This window comes from Pelecanus crispus, chromosome 8, assembly GCF_030463565.1.
Source record: "Pelecanus crispus isolate bPelCri1 chromosome 8, bPelCri1.pri, whole genome shotgun sequence".
In the NCBI taxonomy this organism is placed as follows: domain Eukaryota; kingdom Metazoa; phylum Chordata; class Aves; order Pelecaniformes; family Pelecanidae; genus Pelecanus; species Pelecanus crispus.
In genome coordinates, this window is record NC_134650.1 from 27,844,817 (window position 1) to 27,864,458 (window position 19,642).

At 45.4% G+C, this 19,642-nt stretch overlaps 1 protein-coding gene across 1 annotated transcript in view; it reads right to left on the minus strand.

The window, feature by feature from the left end:
• Positions 1 to 19,642, minus strand: part of NECAB2 (N-terminal EF-hand calcium binding protein 2) — a 92,004-nt gene that overhangs the window by 24,801 nt on the left and 47,561 nt on the right. Inside the window, exon 4 of the mRNA XM_075715724.1 lies at positions 1,903 to 1,928. Coding sequence (XP_075571839.1) covers positions 1,903 to 1,928 — 26 coding nt within the window. The remainder of the gene's footprint in view (positions 1 to 1,902; positions 1,929 to 19,642) is intronic.

The window sequence follows — 19,642 nt, forward strand, 5'->3', positions numbered from 1 at the left end:
CCACATTGGTAGTCTGCAACAGGTCAGTATGCATCTCCTGTTTGTAGAGTATACCTCAGTTTGCTGGACAGCTTGTACTGTTGCATGCAACGTCTGTGTTTCATTTAAACTGAAAGGTGGCAGGTACAATTTGGTAGCTCTGCTCACATTTTCTGGGTGTATTAAGTGCTCCCAGCTATGACTGGGAGCTCCTCTGGAAGTAAAGAGCTACACAACCGTGTTTAAGTCAGTCTAGGTGCTGCTGACTGATTGTTGCATTTGTTGGCAGGAAAAAAACCCCAGAACTTTATAAGATGCTACCTGATACAGATTAAGCCATATCAAATTTCTCATATAAGCTGCAGGGCTCAAGAAATCCCTTTTAAAATGCTCTCAATGTCTTACAACATACAACCCATTTTGCCAAAATGAGGTTTTATGTTTAAACTAATACTTAGAAGAGTAGCAAGCAAATAAGAAATTGCAGGCAAGGGCAGGTATCCAGCAGATAACGGATCTAGGCAGGATCTCACGCTGATTGATCCTTCCTCCAGGTTCCTGCAGGAGGTCATGGGTTTATCTCCCTCCTCACCCGGCAGCTTCAGCCCCAGGAGAGGCAGTGAGGTGGGATCATTCTGGGTGACAGCTGTGTGATTTCCTGATTTTATCAGACTGATCAGGAAAGCAGGGTGGAGTCAAGCAATGACGTTACTACCCCTTTATTTCCTGGCAAAGTTGATTGTACAAGCTGTGGGGTTTTGGTTTCTTGGGTCAGCTGACAAGGCGACCTAACATGATGAGAAAGGACTGATGGGAACAAGCCTATCATATCATCAGCAAACTAAAAGATTTTATGAAAGGCTTTGTTTCTTGCATGCCAAAGCAGCAACAAGTGGGGTTAACCAGCTGAAAGGTTGCTGCCTTTGCTGCAGGCTTGAATGCTCAAAATCCTGTGGGGTGCTGCGGTGAGAAAGGCAGGGTGGTGGCAGGGGTTAAGTACACTGGGAGGCGAGAAACCCTAGGCAATGTCCTGGTGCAGGCAGACCCGCAGGCTGCGATGGACAGAGAGGTCTCAAAAGTATCAGGAATATCGAGTAACCACCTGGTGCTGGCACAGGTGCCCCAGCAAGTGCCTTTCTGGCTGTGCAACCCACTCTCAGGCAGACCTCTGAAGGCTGTAATTAGTGGCAAAACGATGAAGACCTGCTGAGGTGGCTTTATATGTTCTTCTGCATCCTGGCATGGGAGGGGAGGAGAAGAGATGGATGAGCCCTCTGCAAGGCCACACACCTCTGTCCCCCCATGTACTCCCAAAAAGCTGGGGCACAGGAAACGTTTCCCAATATCAAGTGTCCATGGGAAAGTACACCCGCGTGAGCAGCAGGAGCCCCATGCACAAGTCACCTCCCATTGAGGCAAATCCCTTCAGAAGTCCCAGTGGGAAATACTCCCTTTCTGGTGAAGGCATAGGACAAAACATTATCATAAATTTTCTTTTCAGTCTTCACTTTTTGCAAGGCATGGGAGGTGCAGCAGAGGTGGTGTACCTTAGGCAGCCTGCTGGGAAACACGAAGGTTTGCCTAAGGAGAAACATGTTATGGGTATTGCAGAGGGATACGGGTTTATTGAACTTCAGAGCAGAGCTGGAAGCCATGACATTGCCAGAAATTAAACTCCGGCTTGTTATTGAATGGGAGCCAGGTGCTCCGCTCAGCTCTGACCCCATTTGTGTTGCAAGAAAATGAAGAAAAGTTTTGCCAATTTCCTGTGGCCTAAGGGGCAAACCAGCAGAAGTGCTGAGACCCGCCCTGAGCTCCACAGCCAGCACGGCACTGCCAGATTTGTAATGGGTTTCATGCATCCTTCGAAAGCATACTTGCACATAATGATTGCTTTTGCCCCAAGAGAGGCACTGCACTCACCACACAGCTCCTTGGTGTCCACGTTGCTGGAAGAGAGGGAGGACGAGGCGGGGGAGAAAGCAGGAAAAAAAAGAGAGAGAAAGATTATTTTAATGTAAAGGACAGATGAAGGCTACAGTTAGGATTTCTGCAGGCTTAATGCCAGATACCCACCTGCAACGTTACCCACCCCCTCAGCATTCCCCAGCTACCGGCGGGGACAGCCTAAGGAGAAGGCAATGGTTGGTGCCACTCAGGGCATCCATACACCTCTGCATTTTCAGCATCTGTGCAGTTGGGATGGGTTCACATGGTATTTTGGATATTCCCTGAGGGGGAAATGGGGACTTGTGCACCCCCCCGAGGGTGGACCTGTGCCTATGGTGGACCTGGCACAGCAACTCCTCTGCCTTCCTCCCAGATATCCACCCTGGCAACACCCCAGTGAGGCATCCTATGTGGCACAGGAATGTGTTTTTTCCCATTTGCTCAGAATAAAAACTTGCAAAATTTACTTTTCTAGATGAATCAATTCTCCTGATTCTGCCCCTGCAAATCATCCACGGGGCTGTGCACAGGACTCCCTCTGGACAAAATTGCACAATTACTTCTTAATACATGAACATTTAGTTTATGTAACGACATCTCAACAGACAACCTGCTCGGGAAATAAAGATTGCTGCTAATCTCTTTGTGCCTTAGATTCCTACACAATTATTAGTGCCATTCAAGCACTGGAATGATCTCTTAATAGAATTATATTTTAGTAATCCATTTATGTCCTGGAAAGCTATTTCTTTAACTAAACTCATCCCTGCTCTGTCTGACCTGTCAACATAAGTGGATTAGGGAAAGAGTTGTTTTCAATACCGCTTTCATTAGTGGCATCCTCCTGCAGCCCTGCTCTGGGCCCTGAAATCCTCCCGACCATTGCCCATGCCCTGACCAAACTGGTCTGCTTCCAGCCCAGCCCGCAGGACCTGGGCTCTTCCCTGTCTCCGTGACTGAAGCTTTCACTCACTGCTGCTCCTCTCTTGGGATGAGATATTCTTCTAAAGGGATGATGCATGGTGGGAAAGCATTAATTTGGGACTGATCTTCACTACCAAGGCCACACTTGAACCCTGTCATCAAGGATTCACAACACAAAGCACAGTACCTTTGCAGCAAGCTGAAGTACCAGGAAAATCTCATCTCTGCTGAAATATTCTGCTATCTTCTGCAGCAGGCTTAGACCCCATGTGAGCAGAGCAGCCTTGCTGGGCTGCGCATGGCAATGGGAAGGGGCATAGGCTGCATTTCCCACTCAAATAACGTTATCAAGAGAGCTTCTGCTTTAGCAGAGAGACTAATATAGGAGACTTTTTTCCTTTCTATTTAGGTTCTGCCTGAGAAGATGCAAGTTCCTGCAGCTCGGGGACCCTGCTGGCCTCTCACTAGATGCATTTCATCCCCTAGGCCTGTTAGCCAGGTGCACTACAGCTAAGCAGGAATGCATGTGTGCGCTCGTGATACCTGGGGAGGAAAGTCCCCAGATTCACAGTGCCACCCGTGGCCTGGTTCTCCCCAAAAGCAGAGCCCCAGGTGATGGTTCTGGGGACCCCTTCACTGCCACTCCTGAGCCATGGGACCTGCCAGGCGCTGGAGGCAAACACGAACATCTTGATCCCATGAGATGCTGGCTGCCAGAAAGGTGCCACCCGACCTGTCTCATGCTGTAAAAGCAGTTTACTGAATCACATACCCTTCTGTGTAACTCACGTCTGTCATGGTATAAAAAAGTCATCTCTCGTCTCAGACACCTTCATGGTGCAGGCTACATGGCGTGGCAGCTGCTGGCATCAAACACGCTGGCACAAGCTTCAGCCAGAGGTGTGGGCGGCACATACATCTCTCTGCAAAATGAGCTTTCACACTACTTTATCTTAATTCCCTCGGAGATTTATCATCTTTCTCAAACCCTGGAATTACTTCACTGAATCCTACAAAACGCCCTGGGGATGCTGTGAGCAAAATTTCCCTGACTTGACGTTCTCATGCCCAAATCCACTGAATATACACATCCGAAATGCTACCCAAAAGAGCAGACTCCTGACTGAACAGTCCACAGTGCTTTGGCAGCATGTGATTATTAACACGGAGTCTCAGCAATTCACAGGCAGAGAAAAAATCAGGTAGGGGAAGAAACACAGAAGATGCATTCCCAACACTGGAACAGCCTCATGCCTGCCCAAGGACCATGGTCAGTCTTTCATCAAAGCTCTTGCCAGCACAGAGCCTGGGAAGTCAACAAATACTCTCAGGCACATGCACAGGAGTAGTTTTTACATCAGCTTCACTCACAAAGTGCTTAAATAATATTTTTCAGAAGCCAGTTAGTGTTTATAAACACCTACTGAAGTGGTTATGGGTTTTCAGCTAGGGCACATTACCGAGAAAAAAAATCTATTATTGTATTCCACATGGTTTTGCATTGCAATAATTGATCTGCTGCTGCCAAAAAATGGTCTTTTATTTCCTCATGTCCTGCCATCATATTATTTAACTTAATTGTGCTTGAATGTTAACTTGGCTGAGAAGTTGCTTTTAATTTTAAGCCATCTTGCATTAACAATAAGCCTAATTAAAGAAATTACTGAAGTCATAAGCTGACTTAAGAAATATGATAATGTTCAGATGAAAATTTGTAAGGAGAAATCAATGGGTACTTGAGCATGACCCATGTCATTTCCTAGAATGCTTCCATCCTGCAGGAGTGTGCCTGTTGGGAACATCATTGACATGCAGCCACATCCCCATCGGTGTTACAGGGGGTTTTGTTGCCCAACGTGGGCACTCGCAATGCAAGGGATGTGCAATATCCAGCTACAAAACAATTTACAAGCTGCTCTAGTAGTTTAATGCTTTAGTAACTAACCACCCCATGTGTTATGCCAGTAGGATTTTTTATGATGCAAACATTCAGGATCTGGGCTTCAAGCCTCGTGAAACAGGAGGTGGTGGCTCTCCATGAATACCTTTGCTGTCCCCAACCCTTCATCCCAGCGCTGCCCTTTAGAGGATATTTTTGGAGTGATCACATATCACGAAGTCCTTCGACACGAAAACATTTAGAAGAGCATCAGTTACTAATTTTTTTCAGCTGCCAAATATTCAATATTCCTATAAGCCACAATAAACCAAAAAGAAAAATTGCAACAAGTTGTTCTCATTTTTTCAGAAAAAAACCCCAATCTTTCATCTACAAGAACACTTGGCTGTGAATTAGCTTTTAATTTTAAGCATTCTTACATTAATAGTATGACTAATTAAAGAACTTATTGAAGCTATAACCCAACTAACTAAGCAGAATATAATAATGTTCAAGTGACTTTAAATGAATTAAAGACTTCTGTGTTATACAGCTTTTGTCTGCATAGTAGAGGCCACATCTATCTGATCTCTTTCCAAAACAAAAGCCATTCTTTCAAAGTAGGAAAAAAATCAAGAAAATCCAAGTCTTTTTGGTTTCAGACCCTTTTCTCTGCTTTTCAACCAATGAAGCTGTAACATGGAGCAGCACAACCTTGCATCCCCAATCATGCTGGGGATGTGCACCCTTCAAGATTACTTTCCAAGGCAATGGTATACTTTGGAGATCCCCCATTTGCCACTTGGGATCTAACTTCTCCAACAGAAATAGGAGCCAAACACGAGAGCTCAGCTTTCAACCTAGAGCATCTTCAGAAAAATTAGAGTCCGAGCCATAAACTAGTTTGGCCACAGAAAGGACTGTTTATTGCTCACCAGCCCCCACCACTTAAATACACTGGGATAATTTGACCAGATAAACATATTGGCAACAGGGAAATAGTTTTCCCTGCTGGTTCACATCCAACTATTTCAAAGAAGTCCCCAAAGCGTGATACTTCTCCCTTGTACTTGGGAGTTTAAAGAGCAATAACCATGCTGCAAGAGCATCTCCTCAGTGGGCTCAATTAAGTGAATTTGCCCAGAGTAATTACTGCCATGACCAGCAAGAGGAGGAGGCTGCCCAGAGTGATCGCTGTGCTTCCTGCATACTCCAGAGAGAAATAAATTTCTCTCCAAAACCCCCACCCAATGTTAAAATGTGAGCAAGCAGCTTGATGAGTGCCTGAGCTAACAAGGATCCCTGGGAAGTCACCTCTGTGCCTCACCATGTCCCTGATTGCAGATCATCCAGTGGTTGGGCTTTTATCACAGTTGTCCCTGTACTGACCTTCTGCTGGTTTCCATTGGTTCAAAGCACTTATAAGCTTTTTTTCTTCTCTACCTGCCTTTCTTGAAACACACTGCCATTTTTGAGACTTTCTCCCAGGGAAAGGTGGCATGGCAAAACCAGACAGAGGGGACATAGCAGCAGAGTGTCCAACAGCCCAGGGATTACAAGCTCAAGCCAAGCATCTCAGCAGCCAGATCTCCGAGTGTGTGCCGGTCCCCCACATAACCTCCAGGTCTCAGGTCAGAAGCTCCAGCTACATTGATCCAGATCAGCCCAACACTTTGTTTGAGTGAATCAGCATTTTCACACAGGAAAAAAAGGTATTTCTGGAAATTTCCCACCATGATTATTTGCTCTAGTACTTAATAAGCAAGCCCAGTGTGGTGCAGTGCTGAAAGGAGTTACCCAGAGAGCATCCCAGGAGGTCTTCAGGACTCAGCATAGCAAAGCCAGGGCTGTCCTGGTCCAGTGCTGGTGATAGTCCCACTACTAGGGACTAGAGCCCTGCAGAGGTCCCTTCCAACCAAAACTGTCATGAGTCTACCATCCAGCACCTCTTCCTCTTTCCCAACACCTCCCTGACTCCCTAAGGCAAGGCTGATGGCCTCTGACTTGCTGCTGTTAATGTGTTTCTCCAGGCTTCTCTTCAATTATAGAGAGGAGCAGGAAAGTTATCTCCGAATGGAAAAGATAAGGTGGAGGAGCAGAGCGTGAAATTTCCTTCTTCATTTTCAGCTCAGTCAAGGGAAGATGTCCCAGGCTCTCCCAATGGGGCAGCACAATCAGAAACATAATGGGAATTCAGAAGTTGCAAATACATCAAAGTCTCATCTTCACAGCATATTTCTCATGCAAATAGCTGCCTGAATGTGTTGCTCAAATGCCACTCAACACCTGATCAGCTTCAGCTGAAGATAATAACCCTTTTACTTGGGCAGATGAAAGGTTTGCATCAGCAGACACAGCTTAGTTGCTTCACCAGCACAGAAAATGGAGGTTTTTCTGAAATCACGTTCTACTTCTATTTCCATCTTCAATTCACAGCTTTGGGTTTGCTACAAGGCTTCAAATAAACATGGGAACAAATTATCCTTTAGCGTTAGCCACCTGCAAAACTCATTTTCATTTAGGAAAGACCAAAAAACAACATGTGCAGCTGAAAAGTATTATTATATCTGATGATATGCCTTTTAGTCCCAGCAGCAACAGCGCTGCATTATCTCAACACCTCAGAAGTGGAAAATGTACATCCAGATGCCTACTAAGAGGTCACAGATGGTCACCCTTAATCATTAGTTTCTGAACTCAAAGGAACATTTTTACACAAACCCCTGAGTGAGAGAAATTATTTCAGGCTAAGCAAGAGAAATACCAAATACTGGATGCCAGCCAGGAGCTGAATAACTTTAATTCTAAAGAACTAAGCAACTTTCCAAACCCATTATCATACTCTTCTGGAGAACCCTGCTAAGTCCTTCCCGAGACCTACTCAAGTACCTCCTTCATCTGCCCACTCGCTTTAAAAAAACCCACGCTTATGGTATGAAGTAAAAAAGGACTTCCAAAATCTGAGGTGCCACATGCAAAGAAACTTCATAAACAATATGCCAAGGCTGTCCATGACCAGAAGGGCATCCAGTCAGCTGCAGCTTCAAACGACATAGGCAGACAAGTATTTATAACATATGTCAGTTTTGGCCTTAATTTTTTTAGCCATGGCAAGATGCCAGTCAGGGCTCTGGTGCCCACCTGGCTCTTACTTTAAAGGATGGTCTTCATCTCCTGCCAAATGCCCCTGCTTCCTGCATGAAATAAATTCCAAATGTATTTTGCAGTGTGCTTCAGCAGGAATAATTCAAAGGTGCATATACTGGTGCAGACATACTTGCCCTGCACACGATTCAGTACAACCAATACACAGAGTGAGCAGCGAGTCTTAAATTACCTAGCAGGTGTTTTTCAGTCAGCACTGCTTTTTCCAGCAGGGCAGGGAGTACCAGCTATTTAGATGCCCACAGTGGATGGAGGAGAGCCCATTTGCACGAGCTGATACTGAGTTCACCATTCACTCCAGACAGAGGTTTCCCCTAAAGTTCATGTTATTTGAAACAGGTGCAGTTTTGCAGAGTCTATATGGATCACCACGTAACTGAGATGATTTGCATTAAAACACCTATAGGGAACAGCTCCCATGGGGGCTTCCTGAAAGGGAGAGAAATGCTGCCTTCTCCACAGCAAAACTAATAACTTTATTCTTCCCTTGGCACATGCTCCATCATCAAGCACTTGGGGAGTGCAGTAAAAGGGGTCTGAAAGCCCAGCAGTGAACCACATTTTTCTCCAAAGCGCTAGTACCACAGAGAAGAAAAGACAAAGAATTGCCCAGAAACAGAGAGAAGCAAAAGGAGGATTTTGTATGAAGTTTTCACGTATAGATTTTGTATTACAAAGAGCCTCATCACCTAGGGTGTGTGATTTGGGATTAGAACAGATTCTAGGTACCCTGGGAGACAATATCTTTCCTCCTACTTGCCCTTGTTATCAGCAGAATTTTTGTCCATCAGTTTGAAGGCTGAAGTCTAGCGTCCCTGTGCACGTTTTGCCCACCTAAGCCAAGGCTGCAGCTCATTCCTGCTCCCTGCACAACCTTCCTCTTGATTTAGGCAGATGATGACCAATATAGTGATGGTTTCGCATCTTTTCCATACTGCTTGTCCACCGCGGCTAATGCCACTCAGCAAGACAGAAGGTGAGCAGCAGCAGGGCTGCAGAGCAAACCTGTATTCAGACTCTCTGAATATTACTATTTTAATATTTTAATATTAATATTTTCATATGGCTTTCTCTGGAGCTCCTTGTCTTGATAAGCCATATGTATTCTCATTAATACAGACACTGCCCAGATCCAGTTTTCAAACCATAAGCCTACGTTCATTGGAAATGCTAGTGCCCAAAGCTGTGTGCTCTGCACTGTGCACTTTGCTCTGGAGCACTGGCGCAGCAGAGTCCTCATTACAAGTCAGTAATCTGGAAAACACTGAATTTTCGAGGTAAACTGAACTGACCTTCAATACAAACAAGCACAGTAAATCTGGCAGGCTCAGGATAAAACATACTCCTTTACTCATCCTGCTTCAAGGCTGTTCTCTCCCTACAGAAGAAGTCCCTGCGAAGTTGCTGCAGTGTCACACAGGGAGGCCAGGACAGACCTGCTCTGCCTGCAAAAACACAGAGAGAAACCACGAGGTCCTGGTTCCCTGCTGAGCACCAGCATGCAGGGCTCTCACTGCCCAAACCAGGCAAAAAGTGTCTTTGATATACACATCTGTGGGTTCAGCATCACCAAAGAGTCTCCTTTAGGTAACCTTCTAGCATGATGGGGAAGATCAGCAGAAGACCTTCATTCCCTTCCCTTCCTCCCCCCTGATGTGGAAGCCCCTGGGCAGACCCACGATGATGATTGGTGGCTCTCTCAGGGACATTCACACCCTCAGCAAAGTGCCACATCACCTTAATGGCCACTGCGCAGCCCAGGGTGTAGGGTTTACAAGCAGGTCTGCTCGCTGGCATCCTTCCCACCATACCAGAAGATGCTGAGTTCAGCTTGGAGCAGCTTTCACACCTCTGCAGTTTGGTAGCTGTGTTACAAAGGTTATTCCAGCTCCGATTGCAAAGGAAAAGGAAAAAAAAAAAAGATGGTTAGCACTGAATACTAACTCCTAATTGATTTGTCATGATATTGAATCCCACAGGTGGGCAGCACACTTTGGGGAGCAACAGGTCCAAAAAAGCCTGGACCTGCTCTAAAAAGCCTGCGATACCCGAGTGCAGATGTCCTGCTTGGCAGTGTGTTGCAGAAAGGTGGTTGCCATAGCACTCAGTGAGCAGTAATTAGGGATGTGACGGGAAGATGCCTTCTCTAGCCTACGACCCACAATACAATTGCATTTTCCTTGTCACAGTAATAAACCTCGTACAAATGATGTGAAAAGGCTAGTAAACTTGCTAAACAGAATCTCTGAAGTCCAAAACCATCAAAGCCAAGGTACGGACGCAGCAGCTGAAGAGATGTCTGCCCCCCATGACTGTCTCGGCTGCTGGTCTCCCATGGGATCCATCCTCACCTCTGCCAGCAGAGCCCCTTACATCGGCCATAGTTTCACACTCCACCATCCTTGAGGAAAGGCTTTTGGTGGTGTGGCTTTTCCTGGATTTGGAAAGGGGAAAAATCATCTGCAATGACGGCTCACACTTTCACGGAGGGTGTCCTGGTTTCGGCTGGGATAGAGTTAATTTTCTTCCTAGTAGCAGGCATAGTGCTGTGTTTTGGATTTAGTAGGAGAAGAATGTTGATAACATGCTGATGTTTTTAGTTGTTGCTGAGTACTGCTTATGCTAGTCAAGGACTTTTTCAGCTTCCCATGCTCTGCCAGGCGCACAAGAAACTGGGAGGGGGCACAGCCAGAATAGTTGATCCAAACTGACCAAAGGGCTATTCCATACCATATGACATCATGCTCAGTATATAAACTGGGGGGGGGGTGGCCAGGAAGCAGCGATCGGTGCTCGGGAACTGTCTGGGTATCGGTCGGCGGGTGGTGAGCAATTGCATTGTGCATCACTTGCTTCGTGTATCATTATTATTATTATCATTATTATACTGTTACTATTAGCATTACTATTTTACTTTATTTCAATTATTAAACTGTTCTTATCTCAACCCAGGAGTGTTTCTCACTCTTACTCCTCCGATTCTCTCCCCCATCCCATCGGGGTAGGGGGAGTGAGCGAGCGGCTGCGTGGTGCTGAGTTGCTGGCTGGGGCTAAACCACGACAGTCCTTTTTGGCGCCCAACATGGGGCTCGAAGGGTTTGAGATAACAACAGATTAACCAGAGTGTATTAAGGAGTCTGTTAACAGTTGCCGGTCACGATATTAGTTCATCTGATCTGCACCATGTTCTTTTTTTTGCAGCACGCGTTAAAGCTTGTTGTCAGTTTGTGTAGTGTGCTATGCTCTGCAGTGATTCATGATCTTTTGCTTGGGAGGCTCCTTATCAAAACCCTGACCTTGAGCATTCTTTGGTATTTGGGTTTCATACAGAAGTCACTACAGTACTTCGGGTACTACCTCATAGAGAGAGTTAGCAATTATACTTCTTACTCTGAGCGGCTTTTTGTGGAGGAAATACAGAATGGCACCTTTGCTGCTTTCTTCTATGATGTTTCCTCCTTCATTACAACAACTTTCCAGTATCTTGAACACCCCTGGGCAGTTAAGATACTTCTATTGATACTTCTTGGGAATGTTGTTTCCGTTTTGATAAAGGTCAGTAAGCAGTTTAAAAATATCATCCAGAGATCTACCCCAAGGCTGGATAGTTATGAGTGGCAGGGTGTGTGGGATCATATGCGCAAGTACCTAGGGCAGTGGGGACCTCCAGTGTTTTGGAACTTCACCCCTGAACAAGTGCAGAATCCTGAAGAATTAGTAAAGTATTTGGAAGAAGTATGTTGTCACCCTGGTAGCTCCAGAGAGACACAAATCATTGCCACATGCTGGGGACTGGCCCATGCCTATCGAGCTGTGGTCAACACTAATCAGTACCCTCAAAAGAAAGAGAAGGTCTCTGGATCTGATGACAAAACAACCAGCAAGTAGATCAGGCTGCTAAGATTGAAGTGGCTCAGGTGGATTTGGACTGGCAACATAAGGGTGAATTATTTATAGCTCGGTGGGCCCATGACACCTCAGGCCATCAAGGAAGGGATGCAACATATAAATGGGCTCGTGATTGAGGGGTGGACTTAACTATGGACAGTATTGCACAGGTTATTCATGAGTGTGAAACATGCGCTGCAATCAAGCAAGCCAAGCAGTTCAAGCCCCTTGGGTATAGTGAACGATGGCTGAAATATAAATATGGGGAGGCCTGGCAGATTGATTACATCACGCTCCCACAGACCCGCCAAGGCAAGCGCTATGTGCTCACCATGGTGGAAGCAACCACTGGATGGTTGGAAACCTATCCTGTGCCCCATGCCACCGCCCGGAACACCAACCTGGGCCTTGAAAAGCAAGTCCTGTGGCGACATGGCACCCCAGAAAGAATTGAGTCAGACAACGGGACTCATTTCCGAAACAACCTCATAGACACCTGGGCCAAAGAGCATGGCATTGAGTGGGTGTATCACATTCCTTACCATGCACCAGCCTCCGGGAAAATTGAGCGATACAATGGATTGTTAAAGACTACCCTGAGAGCAATGGGTGGTGGGACATTTAAACATTGGGATACGCATTTAGCAAAAGCCACCTGGTTAGTCAACACCAGGGGATCTGCCAATCGAGCTGGCCCTGCCCAATCAAAACTTCTACGTACTGTAGAAGGAGATAAAGTTCCTGTAGTGCACATGAAAAATATGCTGGGGAAGACAGTCTGGGTTACTTCCCCCTCTGGCAAAGGCAAACCCATTCGTGGGATTGCTTTTGCTCAAGAACCTGGGTGCACTTGGTGGGTGATGCGAAAGGATGGGGAAGCCCAATGTGTACCTCAAGGGAATTTGATTTTGGGTGAAAATAGCCAATGAACTGAATTGTATGATATTAATTGCTTTATAATACTGTATGTTATCTCTTAATTGCATGTTAATATAATAATATAGTAGGTTAATATTAAGTATATAATACTGTATATTATGATTGCTATATGCCACATCAATGGTATTGCAGTAAGAATTGCCCAGCTTAATGAAAATGAACTTTGATGAAACCATGTTGGAATGAGAACTGACTTCAGCATGCAACAGTCCAACACTGCACACCACCTCTCCTGCTCTGAAAGACTGTGATGACAGATGGAACCCAAAGTCATGGGCTAAATGAACTCAATGGACATTTTAGAGGGATGGGCCATAGACGAAGGGAATGATATCTGTGTGTATATCAAGATAGGGAAAGTGGTGGTGATTAATTGGAACACATTGGAAAGGGGAGGGCCTGTGCATGACGTAGATGGTATAGAATAAGGGGTGGATACTGTCCTGGTTTCGGCTGGGATAGAGTTAATTTTCTTCCTAGCAGCAGGCATAGTGCTGTGTTTTGGATTTAGTAGGAGAAGAATGTTGATAACATGCTGATGTTTTCAGTTGTTGCTGAGTACTGCTTATGCTAGTCAAGGACTTTTTCAGCTTCCCATGCTCTGCCAGGTGCACAAGAAACTGGGAGGGGGCACAGCCAGAATAGTTGATCCAAACTGACCAAAGGGCTATTCCATACCATATGACGTCATGCTCAGTATATAAACTGTGGGGGGTTGGCCAGGGAGCAGCGATCGCTGCTCGGGAACTGTCTGGGTATCGGTTGGCGGGTGGTGAGCAATTGCATTGTGCATCACTTGCTTCGTGTATCATTATTATTATTATCATTATTATACTGTTACTATTAGCATTACTATTTTACTTTATTTCAATTATTAAACTGTTCTTATCTCAACCCAGGAGTGTTTCTCACTCTTACTCCTCCGATTCTCTCCCCCATCCCATCGGGGTAGGGGGAGTGAGCGAGCAGCTGCATGGTGCTTAGTTGCTGGCTGGGGCTAAACCACGACAGAGGTTTAGCCTCAAGTGACCCCACCAGCCCCCATGGGCCATGTGCCCCATTCCACTTCCCATGGCCATGGGCTGCGCACAGGGTGCAAGGTACGATGAGCACAAGGCCTGTATACGCATGCTGGGGCTCAGTTTGACAATAACGCCTGCTAGCAGCAGTATTCCTCCCTTTGCTCGTGCAGCTGCTAAAACCAACATGGGCACTTTGTCAGGGTGGGGAGATTAATCACCCCTCATTCGTAATACGCTCTTTCAGCAGCACAGCTCTCAGAGTTTCCGCTTCCTTTCAGGGAATCGATATCTACCATAAAGATAGAGACCATTACAACATAATGCATTATTTGCTTAGTTTCTCATTTTTAGACTCCCACCTGCTGCTATATTTCAAGGCCGGTTCAGCTCTTCACTCCCTTGGCATACTGATTTATTCTGCAGTCATGGACATCTGTGAAGCACTGGGTCCCACCTAACAGTAGCCTGCTCTGTGCAAGCCTCTGTGCAAACGGATTTCCTACCTACAGCTGCAGGTATGGGTCAGAAATAGTATGGTGAAGACCCCAATTGCCTCTCCCACAGCCTCACAAAGGCCCAAGCTGCAAACCATCCCTGATGCAGACCACATGCTTTATTTCATCAGTGGTTCCCAACAACCAAAATAACATTTTCTATGTGGTGAAGTATTTGACAGAACAAAACACCCAGCTCTAATCATCAAGGGCACCAAGACAAGAGATGGAATATGGATAAAAATGAAACAAATGTTCTGGATGCTGTTGGAAAACATGCTCTAAGCTCTTGCTAGTTAAAAGAGAAATAAATGTCACTTTGAAAAAAGGCAGGGGCAATAAACTGGCACCTGCGGAGTACCAGACATATGTTTGTTCATTCATCAGCAACTGCAATATGGCATTTCAGGCTGTCAGTTGGTGCTAGGGTGTCTTGCTTTGGCACACAGCTCCGGAGCTGGGATCTGGGTACCGCCGATGGGGTGGGCTCAGCATTAGTGAGGCTGTGCCCTTCCTGCCCTATTGCTTCTATAAATGAACATCAAAAATGCAGCATAAAGGTGCAATTTTCTGCAATGAATCCAAATCCCCAAACTCCATGGAGTGCAGGAGAAGCCCAAGGCAGAGATGTCCCACTGCCGCTCTCCCTGCCTGCCCTCCACAAAGCACAGCACCCCGCTGCCCACAGCTGCCCGCAGAGGCACTGTGGGGCTGGGGATGCCCCAGCCTTCTGCAGCTCAGTTGTGGGCAGGGGGATATTTTTTTTCCCCCCTCTGTGTCCTATCGGGCCACCCAGGATCTGCATGTTAAGAGCAAAAATTGGTGGGGTTGTTTCTGCCCATGGAAGAAACGGTTGGGTGATTAAGGCATGCTCCTCTTGTGTCTCTCTTTGTACTTTGTAAAACCATTTCACAGTCTATTAAAAATAATCAATGTCTTCTCTCTCTGCTTTGTCAGAGGTGCCCAGAACCTCTAACCATGCACTTACAAAAGAAAAATCTCTTGAAAAGCTCATAAAAACTCCGAACAAGGTGACAACACAGTAAAATGCCCATTTACAGTGCAACTGATACCCTGAAAAAAATATCAGTGCAGCACACTGATTTACTAAACTTAATCCAACGGTTGGTTTCTAAGCACAGTCATCACCTTAAATAAAACAGACGTTTAGTACAGTACTAAACATTTTCAAATTTCTGCATGTGCCAAATCCCTAATAAATTGCATCTAAACCTTCAACTTTTTTTTTGATGGATGACTTGATCTTGAAAATATCACACTGCCCATAAGTACATCAAAGAAAAGAGAAGGCAGGTTTAATTACAGCCTACAAGTAACTTAGCTGCTAGGAGGGATGGCACTTCCAAATTTATTAAGTTGCTGGTTATTATATACACACTTGGGTCCAGTGTGTATATACACCAGGTTATATCAGCACTCGCTTAATTTATCCCCAGACAGTGCCAGGCAAAACTGGGACTATAAACCTTGGAAGGATGGGCTGCCCATGCCACGGCCAGCACAGAGGCAGCACAGGTGACCCCTTTGCTCTCAGGGTATTTCCACCAGTTCCGCTTCAGAAACACAGCATGAATTCTTGAGATATTTCCATCATGCTGCATTGAGATAAATGATTATTTAATTTTGGCACCCTGGCCCCATGCAGAGCCAATATCTTCAGCCTGTGTCCTGCATCACAGCCCACTTTAAACCAAACCCTTCATCTTGCTTATGTGTTTCATGAACAGTAAGTACAGCAATTGCATCCGAGTTAACAATGTCTCAATTTTGCTGTCAGACTTGTTCAAACTGATCAGCCTCAAGAAAGACTTTTAAATACCAGCTGTTTGCAATGTATTTGGACCACTCTGTAATGTGAGCTCTATTACTGGGACTGTAACTATTTTGCTTTTGCATAATAGGCATCTCCTGTTTGCAGAAAAATATTTTAAAAAAACAGTAAGGAAAAGAATGGTTTCAACCTATGATGTTCATTTACAAAATCACAATATAGCCCTTCTGTTGTGGAGTGCTCAATAAAGTGCTTTAAAAAACAAAGAAACAGAAAGTTGTCCAGATGCGCTCCCATCCACCGCTCAGCCTTTGAACCCACAAGTGTTTTTCCAGTCCGGCCAGTTCAATGTATTTTCCCAGCTGCTTTGTTAAAAGCAGCAAATCCACAAGCATGTTAAAGCCTAATCAGCATTCAGCTAGGACTGCTTCATGCATGCCCTGCACGCAAGCTGCAATCCTACGGTGCCACATGCTGAAAACAACAGCGGTGGCAATCTGAGCAGCTATCAGGTACCATTCGCTTACATTTATGCAGCATCTCTTCTTCTCCGAGTCGTGATGCTAAGCGGTTACTGGAGGGGCTCAGGTCATCGCCCCACCAAATACCATGGCAGGGAACTTGAGGGCCCTTGCAAAGCCAGCACAGCTTTTCAGTGCCCACTATGACAGGGACAAGAACACAATAGATGTGGGAATGCGGTGATAAACCAGTTATAAAGGTGGAAAAGATTTATGCGTTCATAACAGGGACTGGAAATCACTGCCTGGATTTTGGAGCAGTACCGTGCTGGACCCTGCAGGGCCAAGTTACCCAGAGAAGAGCTATTTGCATCTGTTTGACTGAACGCCCTTGCCCTGCTGGGGTGCTGGTGACCTGGCCCTCCCTGGGCAAGAAAGCCAAGGCATGCCGTGATTTTTCAACTTCACGGGGCATGTTGATAGCGCTGATAACCCTCTGTGGCTTGCAGCAAAGCTATACTTCAGCTGTTTTCCACAAACTTCCCTCCACTTCTTGGCCCTCTCATTTCCATCAAAAGAAGTAATCACTTACACATGTTTTTAACCTCTCATTATTTCTTTTAGCTCAGTTTTCAAAGCAAACCATTAAAACAATGAAATACTCCTTCGTTTTTTTGGGAGGAGAGGGTGTCTTGGGCTTTTTTGCACAAACTGCCAACACTACGAGTCAGTCAGAAACGGCCTTTTTTGATGAATGAACATTTAACATTTTGCCTATTTCTACTTGATATGGAAGCCTGGACTAACCTGATTTCTACCTGTAATCTCTGTAATATTGAACTGCAAAAGAGACAGGGAAAAACTAATTGTTCTGAGCTCAGCTGAGTGATGTGCTAATTGCCAGAAGCAAATGGTGAGACATTGAGAGCATGAGTTAAAATTAAATCAGCTTCCTCCTCCTTTTAGATTTTGCAGGTATCTTCATTATCACCAAAGTTGTATGTGGGAGAGGAAGAAATCAGAGCAACAAAAGTGCAGGTTGGGATACATGATAGCTGGCATATGTGATACACAAGAGGCAAACCCTGCACACTGTTGCCTGTATTTTCCCAATATCTTTGTTTCCTATGTATTCTCTTCTCCTGCCACTGAAAAATGATCTAAAAAAACCTCTCCCCAAATTCAGTCCCAAGGCAGACAGCTTGCTCTGCCTACCAAGCAGCAGCTGGACACGTCTGCTGCTTGATCATGGTGCCCTATGCACACTTATTCATAAAAAAATACATGGATAAATTGGAGCTTAAACCTCTACAATCTCTTTGAATGCCTACAGGACTCGAACACAAGCAGCTGATTAGAATTAAATATCTTAGTCACTTTTATGGTTTTAACGCAAGATCTTGGTATCTTTCCATTCCCTAGAAAAGAAAACCTCTGATGCAGAATGTCCCTGCACAGCCCAAAAAATAAGCTGCTGAGCCTCAGTTCCAGCTAGAAAACCCGCTGGTGTGATACTTCTTTGCTCCATTTGCACAGATAAACCCTCCCGCTTCCTCGCCCTTCACAGTAAACACCAGCCCGCTGCTCCCAGCTCCAATCTGCCTTGCTGCCAGTATTAAACAGGCTCCCTCCAGGGACCCCGCAGAGAGGCTGCCTGGGAAAACACCTGGGAAATACGATTAGAAATAGAAAAATGTTCTCAAATGTTTTTTCACACTAGTTTATGTGCAGTTTTTCCAGCTTTGTGTTTCTCCTGATGACCTTCCCAGTGAGTGATTTTTTTTTTTTAAAAGCCCCTTTTCTTTGGTGAGCCTGAGATGTTTTGTAGCTCTATCAGCATGCAGCTGCTGAGCACCAGCTTTGGCACCAAATATTTCTTCGCTTAAATGAAAAGTAGAGCAGAGTATAGCAAAAGTGACATGTTGGCACAGAGCAGAATAAGCTAGGACTCAAAAAGCATCTTCCACATAAACAGAAAGAACAAAATTCACCAAATGCCCATGCTCTTGAGAGCCAGAAATTAGAGCCAGACATATAATTTTTGTGCAATCATTTTGTCCCTTTCAGAAGAGACAAGAACTGTCTCTTGAATCAGTTAATCAAAATCTCAGCTGATTATACCATCCGTAGTTTGTTTCCCAGAGAGCTAATTGAGAACATTCAATATTCAAAAATTAAGTTGGTTTCAATGGGCACATCCATCTCTGTAGCGTGGGCTTCGGCTCCCAGACGAATCCGGCACTCCACTGAATCAGATTTGCAATGCAAATAGCCGAGATTAGGGAGGGGGAGAAAAAACAGGAAAAAAAACACTCAATCATAATCATCATTGTTCCTTGCTCCAGAAGTGGAAGTATTTTCTGTTCAACTTTGAGAGGACTGGACCACAGAGGCCTGGAGAAAAGCATGGGCAGCATGAGCTAAAGACCACAGTGGACTCTATCAGATGGAATCTCCTCACACCAAAGGACACCAGACCTGGTGTAAGTTGTGCGAAGGCAAAGCATCTCAGAGGGTAAGCCTGGGGGGACTGTGGTACCCAAACAAAGTGGTAACAATAGACCTTTTCCACCAGACAAAAATAATTACTGGAGCAGGAGGACAGCAGGCTGCCGTGTGATTGAAGGTACTGAAGGTGTCCAGGTCTGCAGTAGGGTTGTGTGCTGGAAGGAGGGTTTTGAGAACCTCATGTTCATTTGTGATGACGTGAAGCTCCATTTCTGCCCAGGTTATCAGCTGGACCACAAGGTGTAGCTTTAGTTTGCACACATCAAGCTTCCCTGCAAGCTGTTCGCTGCTTGCTGTTTGCTTGGGAACAGATTTTGAGCTCCTTTGCCTTCATCTCTGACCCATCCAGAATGCCACATTGCTCTTATATGACACCAAAACAGGAGTTTTCAGAGCTCAGAGTACCACTGAGCCAGAGAGATGCAGGGCTGCTACTGAGACTTCTTCCTTTGGCTGCTCTCATGGGGAAAACCATCAGTCCGGACCCCCAGCTACACCAGCAGCACCTTGCCAGCATCTCTTCCCACTCTTTGGATGCTGCTCACCATTGTGGAGAATTAAGCTCCATAGCCACAAGCACCAAGTCTTATGTGTTTGCACAGTCTAATGTAAAACAATTTTGATCTCTGAGTATCAATGCA